Source organism: Nicotiana tabacum, chromosome 15 (assembly GCF_000715075.1).
Source record: "Nicotiana tabacum cultivar K326 chromosome 15, ASM71507v2, whole genome shotgun sequence".
NCBI classification, from domain to species: domain Eukaryota; kingdom Viridiplantae; phylum Streptophyta; class Magnoliopsida; order Solanales; family Solanaceae; genus Nicotiana; species Nicotiana tabacum.
Genome location: NC_134094.1, coordinates 106,923,097 through 106,939,244, shown reverse-complemented (window position 1 = coordinate 106,939,244; position 16,148 = coordinate 106,923,097). Strand labels below are relative to the sequence as shown.

General features: G+C 33.4%; 2 protein-coding genes across 2 annotated transcripts; one reads left to right on the top strand and one right to left on the bottom strand.

Annotated features, from left to right (window-relative positions):
• Positions 1 to 1,506: 1,506 nt before the first annotated feature.
• Positions 1,507 to 3,019, top strand: LOC107780753 (uncharacterized). Its single transcript, XM_016601334.2, has one exon. It carries the CDS (start codon positions 1,763 to 1,765, stop codon positions 2,723 to 2,725), a length of 963 nt encoding a protein of 320 aa, XP_016456820.1. The 5' UTR covers positions 1,507 to 1,762; the 3' UTR covers positions 2,726 to 3,019.
• Positions 3,020 to 12,332: 9,313 nt separating this feature from the next.
• LOC107780754 (inactive TPR repeat-containing thioredoxin TTL3-like) lies at positions 12,333 to 15,686 on the bottom strand. Its single transcript, XM_016601335.2, has 4 exons — positions 14,028 to 15,686; positions 13,745 to 13,940; positions 13,139 to 13,645; positions 12,333 to 12,760 (listed from the first exon to the last, which is right to left on the bottom strand). Exons 1-4 carry the CDS (start codon positions 14,975 to 14,977, stop codon positions 12,578 to 12,580), a joined length of 1,836 nt encoding a protein of 611 aa, XP_016456821.1. The 5' UTR covers positions 14,978 to 15,686; the 3' UTR covers positions 12,333 to 12,577.
• Between the last annotated feature and the right edge of the window lie 462 nt (positions 15,687 to 16,148).

Genomic DNA, 16,148 nt, shown 5'->3' with positions numbered 1-16,148 from the left:
CTCCTACGAATTGGATCATTATAGTTTCAAATTGATTTAGTTTTTTAAATTGATTCATAGTAGACGTCTTTTAAGTTTATTGTAAATATGAATGTTTCTGCTAATTGCATCACTGGGAAGAAGAGCTGCTTGTTTTATATTTTATTTATTGCTCCAAAGTCTCACTTTTAACTATATAGTTAATTTGTTTTAAGCTAAGTTGAGGTATATGATCTCATTACATTGTATAATCTGAGTTGTATATTAGAATGACGTACTAATAGCATTCGGTAGGATTTATAGTTATTTCCTAGTTATGCGTATTCAAAATATGACCTCCTTGGTTTGCCACTGGATTCTGATAGAAACTTTTGCATTAGCAATGACATATATAAACATAATTAAAAAGACAGCAATAAAAATAAGACAAATTGAAGAAAAAAAAAAAAGAAGAGGAAAAATTTGCGGGGCGGGCGGGTAACGCGTGGATGCGGGGTGGGTGAATGCGAGTGAAAATGCACTGCGGGGCGGGGCGGGTTGAAATTTTGCGGGTTAAGGTAGAACCCGCCCCGCACCGTTTGCCATTGCTACCTGCTTAGTTGACCCGCAGTCAAAATTCTCAATTCAGCTGTCCTCTTTTACAACATTTTTACCTTATCAGCAAGCAATTAAAATTGAGTTAGACCCAAAATCATCCTTATTATTGCGCTTGCGCTCCCATGTTCCACATGGAAAGATATGTTAGATTATCCCACATTGTCTGAGGAAACAAATTATTCTCTCAATTGGGCAATTTTCACGTGATTGATTTAGCTTTTGGAATGGATCTAGATCCAGTATCGATTTTCTTTAACACTAGTTATCTCTTATTTTTCTTAATTTTATTTGTAATACCGTCTTCAATGAAGGACTCAGACAAAAGCGAAGTTAAATCTTCAAGTAAAATGTCCTGCTAGTGCCCATCAATTATAATTCTGCTCTCATAATGGCATGTTCTCTACTTTATACGTCCTATTATTCTCTTGATTTTCCATTACCCATCCTTCCCTTTCCCTGTCCTAGTGACCCAACGATTCCTAATAAAAAAAAATTGAAGAAATTCATATAACAAAAGAGTTATGCATTCATCAAAATCATCTAGCAATACTATAGCTAATTCCTATCCTCCATAAAATTAAATACTGTAGATGGTATAGTAGAGTTATTCAAAGCGATGAGTTTGGTAGTTTGGGTTGGACAATTTGTGGGGGGAAAAACTACCACATGAGCCTTGCCTAACTTGGCTATGATTAGATGATGAAACAGAGCTCTTGAATCCAACCTTTTTTCCTTCTTTATCCCTTTATTTTTCCTTACTTTTCTTTTATTTGTTGCTCTAATTTGAATTAAGTATACTACTACTTTGTTTGGCAAGGAGTTGGGGGAAAAGTAAAGGCTAAGAAAGAAAAGAAGAGAAGATCACACTTTATGACCCATTTCAAAACAAAGCAAATGATTGTTAGAAAAATGCACCATATAACAAATGGTAAAGATAGAAGCAATAAACAAAAAAGTAACAAAAGAAAGCTAGCTGTCCACTGCCTTTGCCTTTGCCTTGCCTACCCTCTACTTTTCTTTTAAAACTCACTCTTCCAAACACAATTTCAAAAAAAATCAAAGGACCCCATAGATATTCATCATCCTTAAGGTTCATCAAATCTCAAGATCTGAAATCAAATTAAGCTCAAAGAACAGTCAAGAAGAAGCTGAAGAAGAAGAAAGAAAGTAACACAAAAATAACACAATGAAAGGTAGAAAGTGTAAAGAAGTTCCTTCAACAGATTTATTAGTCTGTTTTCCTTCAAGAGCTCATTTAACCCTTATGCCAAGTCCAGCAAGTCACCATCATCAACACCATTTAAAGAGATGTAGCACCAGAGGTATTGGGCCAGCAGCTGGCCAAGCAAGTCCAATGCTATGGGCCAAATCAAAGAGAACTGAGATTTCAGAGCCAACTTCTCCAAAAGTTACATGTGCTGGGCAGATTAAAGTAAGGCGGCATAAACCCAAATCATGCAAGAATTGGCAATCAGTTATGGAAGAGATTGAGAAGCTACATATCAAAAAACACAAAAGGAATAAACCTGCTTGGATTGATTCACTTGGAATTAAAAAGGATGTAATGCAATTCTTGACTTGTTTGCGTAATGTAAAGTTTGATTTTAGGTGCTTTGGTTCATTTTCTGCAGCGGCAACTGATATTATCACTTCTGATGATGATGAGGAAGAAGATGAAGAGTTGCATGAAAATGATGATAATGAAGCTGTCTCGAGAACTGTATTCTCCAAGTGGTTTATGGTTTTACAAGAAAACCAGAACACAGAGTTCACAAAAATAGAGGAACCAGAGAAAGAAAAACTTTATTATAGTAGTAATAATGAAGCAGAAGCAAATTCAGGATTTAATGATTATGTTCCTTCGTGTGCACCGCCACCCAATGCACTTTTGCTCATGCGTTGTCGTTCCGCTCCTGCAAAAAGCTGGCTTGAGCAAGAAGAAGAAGAAGAAGAGCATGATTATGAAGAAGAAAAGAATGCAAAATCAGCAATGGAAGATTTAGAGAGTAGTAAAAAGAAAAAGAAGAGCTTAGTGGTGATGAGATATGGGAATGATTTCTACAAATTTTCATCAGATATAGCAAACGAGACTTGGGTTGTGGGTGAAGTTAAAGATCCATTATCAAGAAGTCTAAGTTCTAAGAGATAATTAGTATCATAATGATCAAATTCAAGGTCATTGCTCTTTGGCCAAATATTTCCCTTTGTTATGAATTTTGTTTAAGTTTCTTCAAATAGCATTTAAATTTTTTACATTTTCTGAATTATGCTTTGGTAATTTGAACTATGAAGAAGGGAGCTTTTGGTTTTTGATCCTTCTCGGGGCTCACAAAGATAGAATTGTACTTAGATGTGTAATTCTGTATAGTTCTTTTAATCTCTTGTTGTTTACTGAACCAATGTACTATTTTGGGATATAATCTTATAGAGAAGATTTACATAAGTTGTTGCTTTCTTTCTGTTTTAAGTTGTTCTTGCCATTTAATAAACAAGCTAGGAGAAGACTTTAAGCTTTTGTTCTTTTTAATTCTTTGGCTAATCAAAGAAAAATTAACAGTTTGGTGTTTCAGGTTGATTTGCAGCTTCCGATGCTAAGTGCACATAACCTTCTAAAGAAAGTGCACTAATGATGATAAATATTTTCTTGACATTTTTTATTAAAGTACTGTAAAATTAATGACATTTGACGAAAATGAAGAAATATATATTTAACTTTTGATTTGAATGTCACACTATTAGTTTGGCGTAAAGAAAATTTTATTACTTTGACCTGCATATAGAGGGTGAATATTTGAAAAATACTTTGAGGAATTAAAAAATAAATAAATAAATAAATAAATAAATAATGATGTGTCATTGATGTATCATTAGTAGACATCCCTTAAATTGTCGCCAAATTTCACATAGACACTTCAACTATAACCGTTACCTATTAGACACTTAAAGTATATGAAAACTATAACTGTTACCTATTAGACACTTAAAGTATATGAACAATGTTCCTAGTGAACATCGCATGCATATGTGGCACAAGGAATGATTCTCACTTTGAGCTAGGCGCATGAATAACTGAATTTTCTTCTCTCTCTTCTCCTAGTTATTCTTCAACAAAACCCAGCTATCAACTTCTTCCCTTTCGTGACCACCCTGCTACTTAAGAGAGAACTAATAGAGAAATAGACAAAGAATAGAAAAAAAATGGAGAAGAGCAATTTGATTCCTTTAGCTCTTTTTATTATGGCCAATGATGAATCCTTCTACCTTATTTTGGGATGAAAATAAAAAGCTATTAAAATATTTTTTCGGCATTGATCTGAAACTCAAAATGTATCCTTTCGTTATCCCCATCACCTAGTTTCGTCGGAGACACCAGTTAGGTTCATGGTAGGACGAGCCGTATTTGGGTCTGGCTTCAGATCTTCTTGGTGGAAAACATTTCTTACTAATTTATTTATAATATATGTTGAGGTACTATTGTAGTAGTGATTCATTTGATTGTCGATTTTTGCTTGAATTTGATCGAAAGATATTAAATTTTCCTTTAAGAATATGACAAGGGGAGGGAGGTTCTGGTTCGAAAATAGTATAACAGCAGATCTAAAGATTGACAAAATTCTACTCCAAGCTTGAATTGCCATAAAAGATAGAGAAGAAAACTTCCAATCAATCAAAACAATCCAGGGAAGAAGGGATAAGAAAAGGGAAAAACGATAATTTTTATTTTTCTAAAAGATTTTAATGTTTCTCTAAGAAAATGAGAATGCTAACACCAACAATAAACAAATTTGTTGGCTTCAATAGGAGAAAAGAGTTTGACAGGAATGTAGTATGTATCCTAAGGAAGAAGATGACTAAGAACAGTTATGGAGAAATCTTTTCTTTGTTGGCCTTCTTTTTAATTTCTCACACGTCTCTTATTTTTTCGTTGATTTGTAATTTTTTAATTGGTTTGACTTGCCATGTCGAAAGAGTCCCAAAAAGTGAGATGCACACACTTGTATTGATTTAAAAATGTCAAATTTGTGTTCAATAGGAACATTGTTTATATACTTTAAGTGTCTATTATGTAACCGTTCTAGTTGAAGTGTGTAAGTGAAATTTCGTAACAACTTTAAGGGGCTACATATGTATTTGGCCTTTTATGTGCTTTACTATAAGCAAAATAGTGTGCCGGCTCCATGGGAAACTACTTAAGTAATTGCTTTAGGCCCCTGGGAATTGAAACCCCAATTTTTTCAAATTATATTTTATTACATATTATAAATTTATTAATATAAAATACTAGATTTTATAAAAACAATTCCTTAGGAATGTGATAAAGATTATTCATATAAATAACTTGAGTTTTATAATAAATATACAATATATAAAAATAAATAATTTGATGACGATTTGATAATTAAAAAATAAAGTTTCTTGTAATATCATATAGAGTTGATTATTTCTTGTAAATAGTGGATCAAGCCATTTGTCACTTCGAGACAGACTTGAATTATTTTAAATTTGTATGAAATTATAGTGACATCTATTTAGTGGTACAAATTAAAATTATTGGATTATGAGAATTTATAAAAAATATTATCTTAATTATCAATATATATCTCTTATAAAAAATATATCTAAGCCTTAGTAAAGAGAGGTATCAAATATTTTGCAATGGCGAGAGCTAGAGATAAATGAATGAATGAATGATCAATGTACGTACAAGATGGTCGGTGTATCATCGTTAGAAAAATAAAAATAATAAAAATTATTAAATAAATTTAAGGCCTTTTATTGAACTTTGACTTTAAGCCACCGATATCGTTGAGCCGCCCCTGACAAAATATAAATATTCTCATTTCATTTTTTGTCTAATCTGTTTGATTTGGACACAAAGTTTAGGAAAGAAAGAAGAATTTTTAAATATGACATAATTTTTGTGACTTTATAATTATGTCACTAAAGATTAATGAGAGTTTAAATAATTATTTTTTAAAAGTAAAAATGTATTATAATTTTTTGAACAAAGTAAAATATAGTGTTGCATAAAATTTAACGGTGAAACTACTTACACTTTTGTATCTGTTCAATTGATTTCATCCTTCCATAGGAGAAGTGAAAATTTTCAAAAGCAGAAAGCAGGCCAGCGATGTCTATGATTGTCACTCATCACAAAGAATATTATGGCAAAAGGAATTAATGTTTGGTGTCCGTAATTATGGGTAATCATTATGTCACTCTTTATCCTATTAGTACTACTAGTCCTATTCCTATATATGAATTGATCTTTATAATGTTAAATCTTAACTAACATTTATATTTAATCTCTATTTACACTCAATTATTTATGAATAAACAAAAAAAAAAACTCCTTTCAAATCCTATAATTAGTCTTAATAAGTTCCACTTATTTGATTCTGGAATAGATTATTTTTTAATATCATTAAACTAATAAATAAGTCAACTAATACAAAAGAGTTAGATAAAAAAAATTCTCAAAGATCCTTTCGACCTAGAAACATAACAAAACATACAACATAGCTCTCTAATTATTACATTTGGCTCTTACGTGTTGAAAAACATCGTCGTCAATTGGAAAGTGATCAATTTTAGGAAGGAAGCAAGTGGCAAACCAGTCTGCTAATCCATTCTTGTGGGTAGTTGACGGTTTATCACCGTGATTTAACGTTTTCTTATAGTAAGATTTTTGGTTTGCTCAAAAAGGTTATTTAGATCGTAGTCTAATAAGTCGATCGCTTACACGAGAAAAAAAAAGATTATTTATTAAACGGATGATACAAAAAGGGGAAGGGATTTTAATATAAATAGACGGTCAAATTCACTGTTTACTTTTTTAGCAATTATATATAAAGTATACACCGGTAATACAACATATTATATATTATTAATACATACAATATACATCCCTTGGCTATTTTAGTTTAAGCAATTGAGTGAGTGGCTATTTAGTAAATTCTTGAAAGGAAACACCGGGAAAATTTTCACATGAAATCTATGGACTGCTAATTGGGCCTTTGCTTGAGTACTGATACAGATTAGGCTTAAATTGGAATATGGCATGAATAGGGAAAATAACACTGTATAGCCGTTCTTAAATTAATAGTCGAAAATATACGTATTATACAAAAATTATATAAATTTATATATTTTTTCGGTTACCGAATATAAATAATTTGTGACACGGGCTAAAAGTGACAATACTCACGGAATATGGTGGTCAACTGAATTATTGGAAAAGAAGTTGTATTAGTTAAAGACATGGGTGGCAAATGGACGGGTTGGGCTGAATTTGGACGGGTCAAGATGGGTTAGGTCAATAAATGGGTCATTGCCAAACCCAGCCCAAAGTTTACTTGGGCTAAGATGGGCTAAACAATGGACCATAGACCAAACCGCCCAACTTGACCCATGTTTTAGAACGACGCTCATTTTGCATAAACAAAATATTTTACCTTTTATATACCTATAAATAAAAGGTAAATAAATACTATTAGTATTTTGAGAATCATAATATATTTTCTTAAATAACAAATTAGTATTTAAAATGTGTAAGTTGAAAAATATTTTACGAGGCCGGGGAGTTGGGGTGGGGTGCGTGGGTGGTGCAGAAAAACGAAAAATAAAAAATAAAAAATATAAAAAATAATATTGCGAGGTGGGGGAGGGGTAGGGTGGGGTGGGGTTAGGGGTGAGTGGTGCAGGAAAACGTAAAAACAAAAAATTGAAAATACAAAAAAAAAAAAGTAAAAACACAAAAAAAATTGCGAGGGTTTGGGGTAGGTGGATGGTGCAAGAAAACGAAAAAACAGAAAATAAAAAATTAAAAATAAAAAAAAATGTAATTTTTTTTTTGCAGGTTGGGGTGGGGTGAGTGTATGGTAACTAAGTAAATTTCTAGATAAGTTGGGTTGAGATCCCTTTGTTTTGGGGTGAGTTTCATGGGTCAGAATGGGCTAAAACAAATAATGATTTAACTTGGGTTCAGCCCAAATTGACCCATAAATTAAAATATTATAGCCCGACCCATTAATCTCTGAGCGGGTTGGACGGGTTGGTTGAGTTTGGGCTCAGATTGACACCCCTAGTTAAATTTGAAGGTCAATCAATCATTGTTTTTTGAAAAAGGGAGCCAGTGGTGTCTCAAAACGTAATATCAGTTCATAAACTAGCTAATTTTGAATTTATTTGGTTTATAAATGAAAGTTAGGTTCTTTAGTTGGTTTTTTCTCCTTATTTTTTGTTGGGGTGCTCACTAATATGTTGCTTTTCTTTCACTCTTTTTCTGTTCTTAAAAGTGATGTGGTTTTTCTTGACTTGCCCATATCTCTAAAATTGAGTTATGGTTACGATTACGAGCAGAGTACTTAACAGCTGTGATAGTTGCGAGCCTCCCCAATAACTTAAAGCCTACAAGGTGGAAATTAAATTAAGTTTTTTTTAAAGAACTTCTTTATACTAATGATAGATAGTTATTACTTTCTTCGGTCACAAATGTTGATGATTTTGATAAACTGAATTTGTTTTGATATATTTGGCGTTTTAGACAAGAGGGGTTGCTATGATGGTAAGCAATCTCCATTTCCAACCAAGAGGTTGTGAGTTTGAGTCACCCCAAGAGCAAGGTGGGAAGTTCTTGGAGGGAAGAATGCCGAGGGTCTATTGGAAATAGCCTCTCTACCTCATGGTAGGGGTAAGGTCTGCGTACACACTACCCTCCCCAGACCCCACTAATGGGATTATACTGGGTTGTTGTTGTTGTTGTTGTTGTTGTTCTTGTTGTTTATTTGGCGTTTTAGAAAAATAAGAAGTCACTTGTTATTTTTTCCCCCATATCTATCCATATTGTTTCAATTAGTTTAGTATTCCCTCCGTTCCACTTTAATTGATTTTTTGGTTGTTTTCACACGTATTAAGGAATTCATCTTTAGCATTAATCAACAATGAAATTGATCATATTAACCTTAATTTGTTCATTGAATATATAACAATACTCCTAGGCTCTTTACTCAAAAGATAACTTTGAAAAAAAGAAGTTAATTTCCTTTTGATATTTGAAAAAATCAAATATTGTTGACCACAAAAAAGAACAAAAAAAAAATCAATTAAAACGGACCGGATAGAGCATTAATAAAGTCGGATGTTTAAAGATAAAGAAATGATAATTTGAACAAATTTTTTTATGACTAAAGTTATTAAATATTTTTGTGTAGTGTGGTCAGGGGCAGACCCACATGATGTCAAGGGGTTTAGTTGAACCCGTTTCATTGAAAAATTATACTGAGTATATGGATAAATTATATTTTAAAAAAAAGGAAAATTTATTTATAATAACTAATTTGAATCTGCTTAGCACAAACATTCTCCCGGTGGAGGTGGTTGAGCAGGTTCAAAATGACTAACAGATGCTGGGTTCAAATCCATCTAGGGCATGTACCTATTAATAGTTTAAGCCGTATTGGGAACGGAATGTGTGGAACTTTGAGCTACGGTTGTTCAAAATCAAACCGAACCGATGACTTATTGGCTTATTGGTATCGGATTATTGAGGTAATGGATGGTTAACGAATTGAGATTTTATAATTAACGCCTTAATGGTTTGAGATGGATTACTCAATTTTCTTATCGGATAAACCGTTAAGCCGTTAAGAATTTTAATATTTACACTTTACTATGCATCTTGAAGTAGCAAGAACTACTAAGACTCGATATCCATTCCAATTTATAACTTTAACACCCGAATTTTCATTCTATCCAGCTCATAAGGTCTGTTAGAATGCATACAGGAAGTCAGTCAATAAAATCACCCATAAAAAAAAAAATCTATTTCAATATTATATCAAATTTTTTATTTGGTTCAGCCAATAAATCGCCCGATAATTGTTAATCCGATACCAATCCGCCCGTTGTCTTATTGAATGGCTAGCGGATTACTATATGTTGCGGCCAAACGCACACGCAAGTATACACGATCGTCAAGTAATAAAGTGATAAGATAGAGTATCGAACCCACGAGGACTTGTGATTAACTATTAACTAGATCAGACTATCCTAATTATCTGAACAAGGATTAAGCCCAAAAATGTTGATGCTAAAATAATTAAACTAAAAAGAAAATAACTAATGAACTTTAAATAGAGGAAGAACATATTTTTATATTATCAATGTGATGAAAGCGATTTAGGGTTATGGGCTATGTAACATTTCTATTGTATTCTTCAATTGAATTGACTAACTAATTTATTTAGTTTATTGGTTAATAGGGTTAATATTGCTCATAAGAATATGTCGAGTTCTTACTCGCCTATTCAACCTAACATAACACCTATTTGTCTATGGAATTAAAACTAACAGGAACGCATTTATAATTCCTGTAAGTCAACCAAGCAAGGCAATTAGGTATATGTCTATCCTAACTGCGAATCTGTTCCCCGATGCCTAGGTTCAAGAACTTGCTCTACTCAATCCTATATGCAATCTAGAATTCCCACTTTCGAGTTTAATTCTAGATTTGTAGAAAACATTCAATTAGTGATCAAGCAATCAAATAATTAAGTGCATGATTGAATAAATAAACTAATACAATAAACTAAGAAATTAAAATCAATACTCGAATAACAATAGTCATGAAAGAATCACAACCTTAGAACGTGAAGTTTAGTACCACATAGACATGATAGCAAAATAACAAATCATATAAAGAAACATAAAAATTACTAAGTTCGGCGGAAGAAGATGAAATCCGGTCTCCACGACGACTTTGTGTTCTCCCTTGATAAAAAGTTGTGTAAAAATTATGTTTAAGGACTATTTATAGGTATAGAAAATAGTCCAGATAAAATAACCAAGTCGAAAATAAATAAAGAGACAAAATAGGCTCGAAAAACGAAACCCGCGCTGGAAGTCGCGACGCAAGCTCAAACAGGAATTAAAACTCTCGCGCCGCCTGCCTCTGTCAATTCTTCACGGCTTCAGCTAATTCCTCAATTCATTCTGCTTGTTCAATTCCTTTACAACCTTTATCCAATCATCACGTATTGATTAGCTAGTACTCATTATGTGATGATTGGATCCATTAGATTCTCCTTCTGATCACTCCTTTAGATTAATAATTTTTGCTTCGTATTTTATCTTCAATGTACCTGCATTATTCATTAATACCCAAATAAGTATAAAACTGCTTAATCAAGTTAAATTGGGCATAATCAATATCAAATACAATAAAAGAGCAGTAAAAATGCGAGTAAATTAATATCGAAACATACGAAAATATGCCCAACATAATTGTATTTATAATCCGATAACAATAAGTCGAACCGTTAAGCGTAATTATCTATCCGATCCACCCGATAAGTACCCCTACTTTGAGCTTTTGAATTGGCGCTTTTAAGCCAAAATAGCTTTTAACCCATTTTGTAGTGTTTGGATAAAGTAAAATAGTACTTTAAAACACATATTTTTAAGCTAAAGTGACAAAAATAAACCCAAAGTCAAAAGATAGAACGGAAAAAGGCCAGAACTACCCCTGAATTATAGGCTTAGGGTCAAATATACCCTCCGCCCACTTATTGGGCTAAAAGTACCCCGACGTTTTCTTTCTGGCTTAAATATACCCTTATGACTAACGGCCATCTCAAAATAATAACAAAAATTTATTTAATAATGACGTGGCAATTTTGCATTGGCCAAATTTAAACACCTGACCCATTACAAAGACCCACACATTTCGGACAAACCCGCGCCAACAAGTAACCCGACCCGTCTGATTCCGTTTATATGTAAACTAATTCGAATCAAGTTAGTCAATTCATTTGAGTTTTTCGAACTTGGTAATTTCAAAAGAAAATATTTAAATGAGGAACTTGTCAAAAGATCAATTAACAGTTCTTCGATTTAAACGGTTCTACTTGCATAAACTATGAATTAGCAACTATTTTGCATAAACTATTTATATGAATAATGGCGGTAAAAACAAAAATACACCCGGAGAAAAAGAGAGGAAAAAGCAGAGAACTTGACAAACTCAGTTGCTAGCGGTTCAGTCCTACCATCTAGAACTGTTTATAAAGTAGCCAAATCCCAACATTCTTGTTATCACGCGAGATGATTGTTCAATTCTGGCAATAGAACTCGAAGTCCTCTGTATGCTTAAATAGAACCCGAATTTGAAGAATCATAATTATAAAAGAAAGAAGAAGAAAGAAGAAGAAGAAGACGAAGAAGAAAGGAGTGTTAAAATGAAGAAGAAGAATCAGGGATCTTTTTTTTCAATTAGAGTTTAGGTGTGGGTCGGGGTTAGTCCGAAATGAGTGGGTCTTTGTACCAGGTGTTTAAATTTGGCAAATGCAAAACTGCCACATCATTATTAAATAAATTTTTGTTATTATTTTGAGATTGCCGTTAGTCATAAGGGTATCTTTGAGCCAAAAAGAAAACGTCGGGGTACTTTTAGCCCAATAGGTGGACGAAGGGTATATTTGACCCTAAGTCTATAGTTCAGGGATCGTTCTGGCCCTTTTTCGAAGTTAGAATTCCTAATTTATGATTTTTGACTTAAAAGTCACTTATAACAAGCACATCCAATTGAACTCTTTGTCTATTTACAATTTCACTTCTTACTTCTTTTTTTTTTGGTTCTCTTTTCTATGCAAATAACAACTTCTTGTCAGTAACAAGGAAAGTTCTAACTTTATTTAAATATCATATAGTTAATAAATATTTGTTAAACTAGAGATAGATAAAAAAATTAACCTTCTTAAAAATATTTTCAATTTTGTTAAAATTATCTAAGTGCCAACTTTAGACTTCATTTTGGGATTGGATTAAGAACAAACAAAGGATAATAAAATGATCAAATCCTACATGTCATACCCACACCACTTATACTATTAGACACGTCTTTAACTTGTGCAAAATCTTGGGTCCGCGTGTAATTCATGATACAAAACCGTAGGGATTTGGTACTAATTTGGTGTAGTAAATGAAAGGGAATGTTGAGATGTTAGTAGCCGGAGACAAGCGCGGAGTTGGAACCGTAGAATAGATTACTCTGGTTATGGTCCTCTACTAGCTGCTTTTGAAGCTGAACATTTGCCTCTAAGAACACCCTACTTGCTTCATCATCCTCTGAATTTTCTTGCATCAACACTTCACAATCTTGAATAGCTGCTTTCCATCTTTCCAACTGTATCACCATATATACAAAAGAAGTAAACAAGTGGTCCCTCACTCCAATTTTATACGATGATTGACTGAGCACAAAATTTAAGAAATTAAAGATGACTTTTGACATGTAATGCCAAATATATATATATATATATATATATACCAAAATTATCCCATAAAATGAGTGATGGTGAGAATTTCACATGTCTTTTTATTTAAATGAGTAGTGGTAAGGATCCCAACAAATCATGTCATTTTTTGGAGAGATTAAAAAGAAAGTTTGCCATATGAATTGGGACAGGGGGAATATACTATTCTTATTATGAGACACGGCTTACTTTGAAATTGCAGCAAAAACTACATAGGTAAAATAAACTTTGCACTAAGAATTAATTACCTTGATGTTGCAATCAGCTCTTCGCAGTCTAGCCTTTGCATAGGAAGGACGTAATACAAGAGCTGCAGTGCAATCTTCTACTGCTCTTTCAAATTGTCCTAGCTTGAATCGGCAAGCTGCTCTATTAAATAGTAGAACAGAATTGTATGGCTCTTTTTCTAGTCCTTCAGTGTATACGGAACAAGCCTCTGAGAATTCATTTCCTTTGAAAAGCTCATTGCCTTTTAACCGAGCTGATACCAACCCTTTAATTCTCCTTAGAGTTGTGTTAGTTACTTCATTGCTTTGATCCAATTTCACTGCTTCTTGAGCTGCAACCATGGCATCTTCAAACTTGCCTATAGTTGCATAGGCCTCAGCTCGAACGATTAATAAATACGCTGTTTTTTCTGTACCGAAAATGCTAGTGTAAAGCTTAGTTTGAAAATCAGGTCCATTCTGAATTGTGGTGTATGCTTCCTCATGTCTATGTAACTTCAACAAGGCTTCAGCTCTCATGGCAAAGATCTTTGATTGTAATCAAGTAAAAGGAAAAAGTTAGAATCTTTAAAAATCTATTTTTCTTTATTAGACTTGTAGAATAGGGATTAACTCGGTTAGTTCAACCTGCGGAGCTGAATTTGCTCCTAAGGAGATTGAATTATGTGTTTCCTTAAGCAATGTGTTGTAATCTCTCAGTTTCTGTGCTTCTGTGCATTTTATGATTTGTCGCTTAAGATCATGAGCCTCGGCAATGTCCTTCTTGTCAACTTTTTGTCCTGATTGTTTGTAATGATCTATCGCTTTCTCTGCATCTCCTAGTCTGTTGAAATGAATAATTTTTCGACTAAGTGAATGAAGTTAAAAAACACTATCTAAGAAAAATATCTAACTTCTCAAATTATAGTACCTGAGGTATAGTCTTGCAAGACGAAAATGTGCATTGTGATAAGAAGGATCTAGCCGAATGGCCTCTCTGCATGCTAGCACTGCTTCAATTAAGCGGCCTAAACTCATCAAAGCTGCACTTTTGTTGCTATAATAACAAGCATTTTTTGGATCAATTTCAATTGCTTGATTATATAAAGCCAATGCTTCCTCAAACTTTCCCTGTCTATACTGCTCATTGCCTATGGACTTGAGTGCATCAGGGTCTAGTTTATTTGCAGAATGGCGAAACGTATTCCCGGATTGATGGCTTCTTACACTAGGTTGTCTTACTATGTTTCCCATCAAAACACTGCCTTTTTTCTTTATGTCACTAGAGGGATTTTGGTTCCCCTGCAGCTTCAAATTTCCCAAGTGGTCTAATAGGCTAACATTGCCTGTTGAATCGCGATTCAACGTTCCATTTGTCCTGGATTTTCGATGGCTAAAGATTGTCATGCTCAAATCAGTTGAGGTAAAAGATGGTTCTCTTCTAAGCTTTTGTGTGTATGCTAAGTTCACAACTTGTGTCATCCTGGTCACACTAGAAAAATTGGATGATGCTTTATTCGAGTTTCTCGTACCATCTGATGAAGATCTTCTAATATTATTCTGTTCACAAGAACTTGAATTCCTCGAACTATTTAAGGATGATTTTCTGAATGGTTTGTCACCTAGTTTCGGTGAAGGCTTAGTTGATTTCCTGGAGTCCAAACATGCCTTACCACAAGAACTGCTTCGCCCGTTTCTTGAATTCTTGACAGAATTGGTGTCACTAATCTTGGTTGGAATTGGTGGTATAGTTGATGTATTTGGCTTAGAGTTTTTTCTTGGAAAAAAAGCACCCATTAGACCACAACCCAATTCATTTTCTAATGAAATATCTGCATTTTTAGACATGGTTGATTCATCACTTCTTCTAGTTTTTTCCATCTCAACAGGTTGTTAACAGAGAATGAAAGCTGATCACTGATCACTGATCATTGATCCCAACTAATAATCAAAAAGAAGAATGAAAATAGGAGACTTTATCCAAAGTGAAGTAGTGATGAATTTATAGAAAAGGGGTCAACTAGGAAAAATTAAATACTTAAACATAATCCTATCTAAACGACACATGGTCCAAAAAAGGGAAAGAAATCAAGAAAAAGCTTGAATGTGAAGGGTTCAATGTGATAGGAGTGTTTCTTATAAAAGATGAGTGAATATTAATACCCCATACGGATCCTAGAGTGGATGTCAAGAAACCAACTTTATTTTATTTTGCCGCTAGAGGCCTGTGAAATAAAATTATAGGAAAGTACAACTGGCAAATTCTAATATCTAAATCACCAATGGAAGACTTACCAGCAAAGCTGGAAAAAGTTTATTCTGGTTCTTTCCCATTTTGTTCTTCCAGCCTTTCTTTATTACCAACAAATAGGACCTCCAAACAATCATGAAATAATATTCAATTCTATTCAGATCAGCTTGTTGCTTTTTTAATATTCTACGTTGCAAACCGGCTTCATGCACCATAACACCCTTAAATATTATGTTGCTGTTGTGCTAAGCATAGTCAATCCAAAAATACTCTTAACAGATAATCTGATGTTTGCCGTTTTGAGCTAAGCACATATGAATTTTCACAAAAAAACCTCACATCGTTAACACTATCATGCACCTTATTATATAATTTTTTTATTAGCATACAACAACAACAACAACAACAACCCAGTATAATCTTACTAGTGGGGTTTGAGGAGGATAGTGTGTACGCAGATTTTACCCCTCCCTACCCTGGAATAGAGAAGCTGTTTCCGATAGATCCTCGGCTCCCTCCCTCCAAGAACTCCCCACCTTATTAATAGTGACTCGAACTCACAATTTTTCCCTCGCACAAAGTACTTATCATAAGTACAGTTGCCATCAAAATTTGACAACTAATGTAAAAAACAAAGTGTTAAAAAAAGATTTCTCGAGTTAATAATACTCTATCAAGAAACAGACAAAAGAACTAAAAATCTCAATCTGATTTGTCGGGTAGTACAACTAACTGATTAACTTCATAAAATTTGTAAAACCCAAATAGTGACGTTTTTGTGCTCTTTTGGAACTCTAGTTA

Excerpts from the sequence above, each read along its gene's own strand:
- LOC107780754 (XM_016601335.2), bottom strand. The coding sequence starts at position 14,977 with ATGGAAAAAACTAGAAGAAGTGATGAATCAACCATGTCTAAAAATGCA. Across the intron at positions 13,941-14,027 it reads CTTGCAAGACTATACCTCAG|ACTAGGAGATGCAGAGAAAG; the intron begins GTACTATAATTT and ends TCATTTCAACAG. Across the intron at positions 12,761-13,138 it reads GAGCTGATTGCAACATCAAG|TTGGAAAGATGGAAAGCAGC; the intron begins GTAATTAATTCT and ends ATGGTGATACAG.
- LOC107780753 (XM_016601334.2), top strand. The coding sequence starts at position 1,763 with ATGAAAGGTAGAAAGTGTAAAGAAGTTCCTTCAACAGATTTATTAGTC.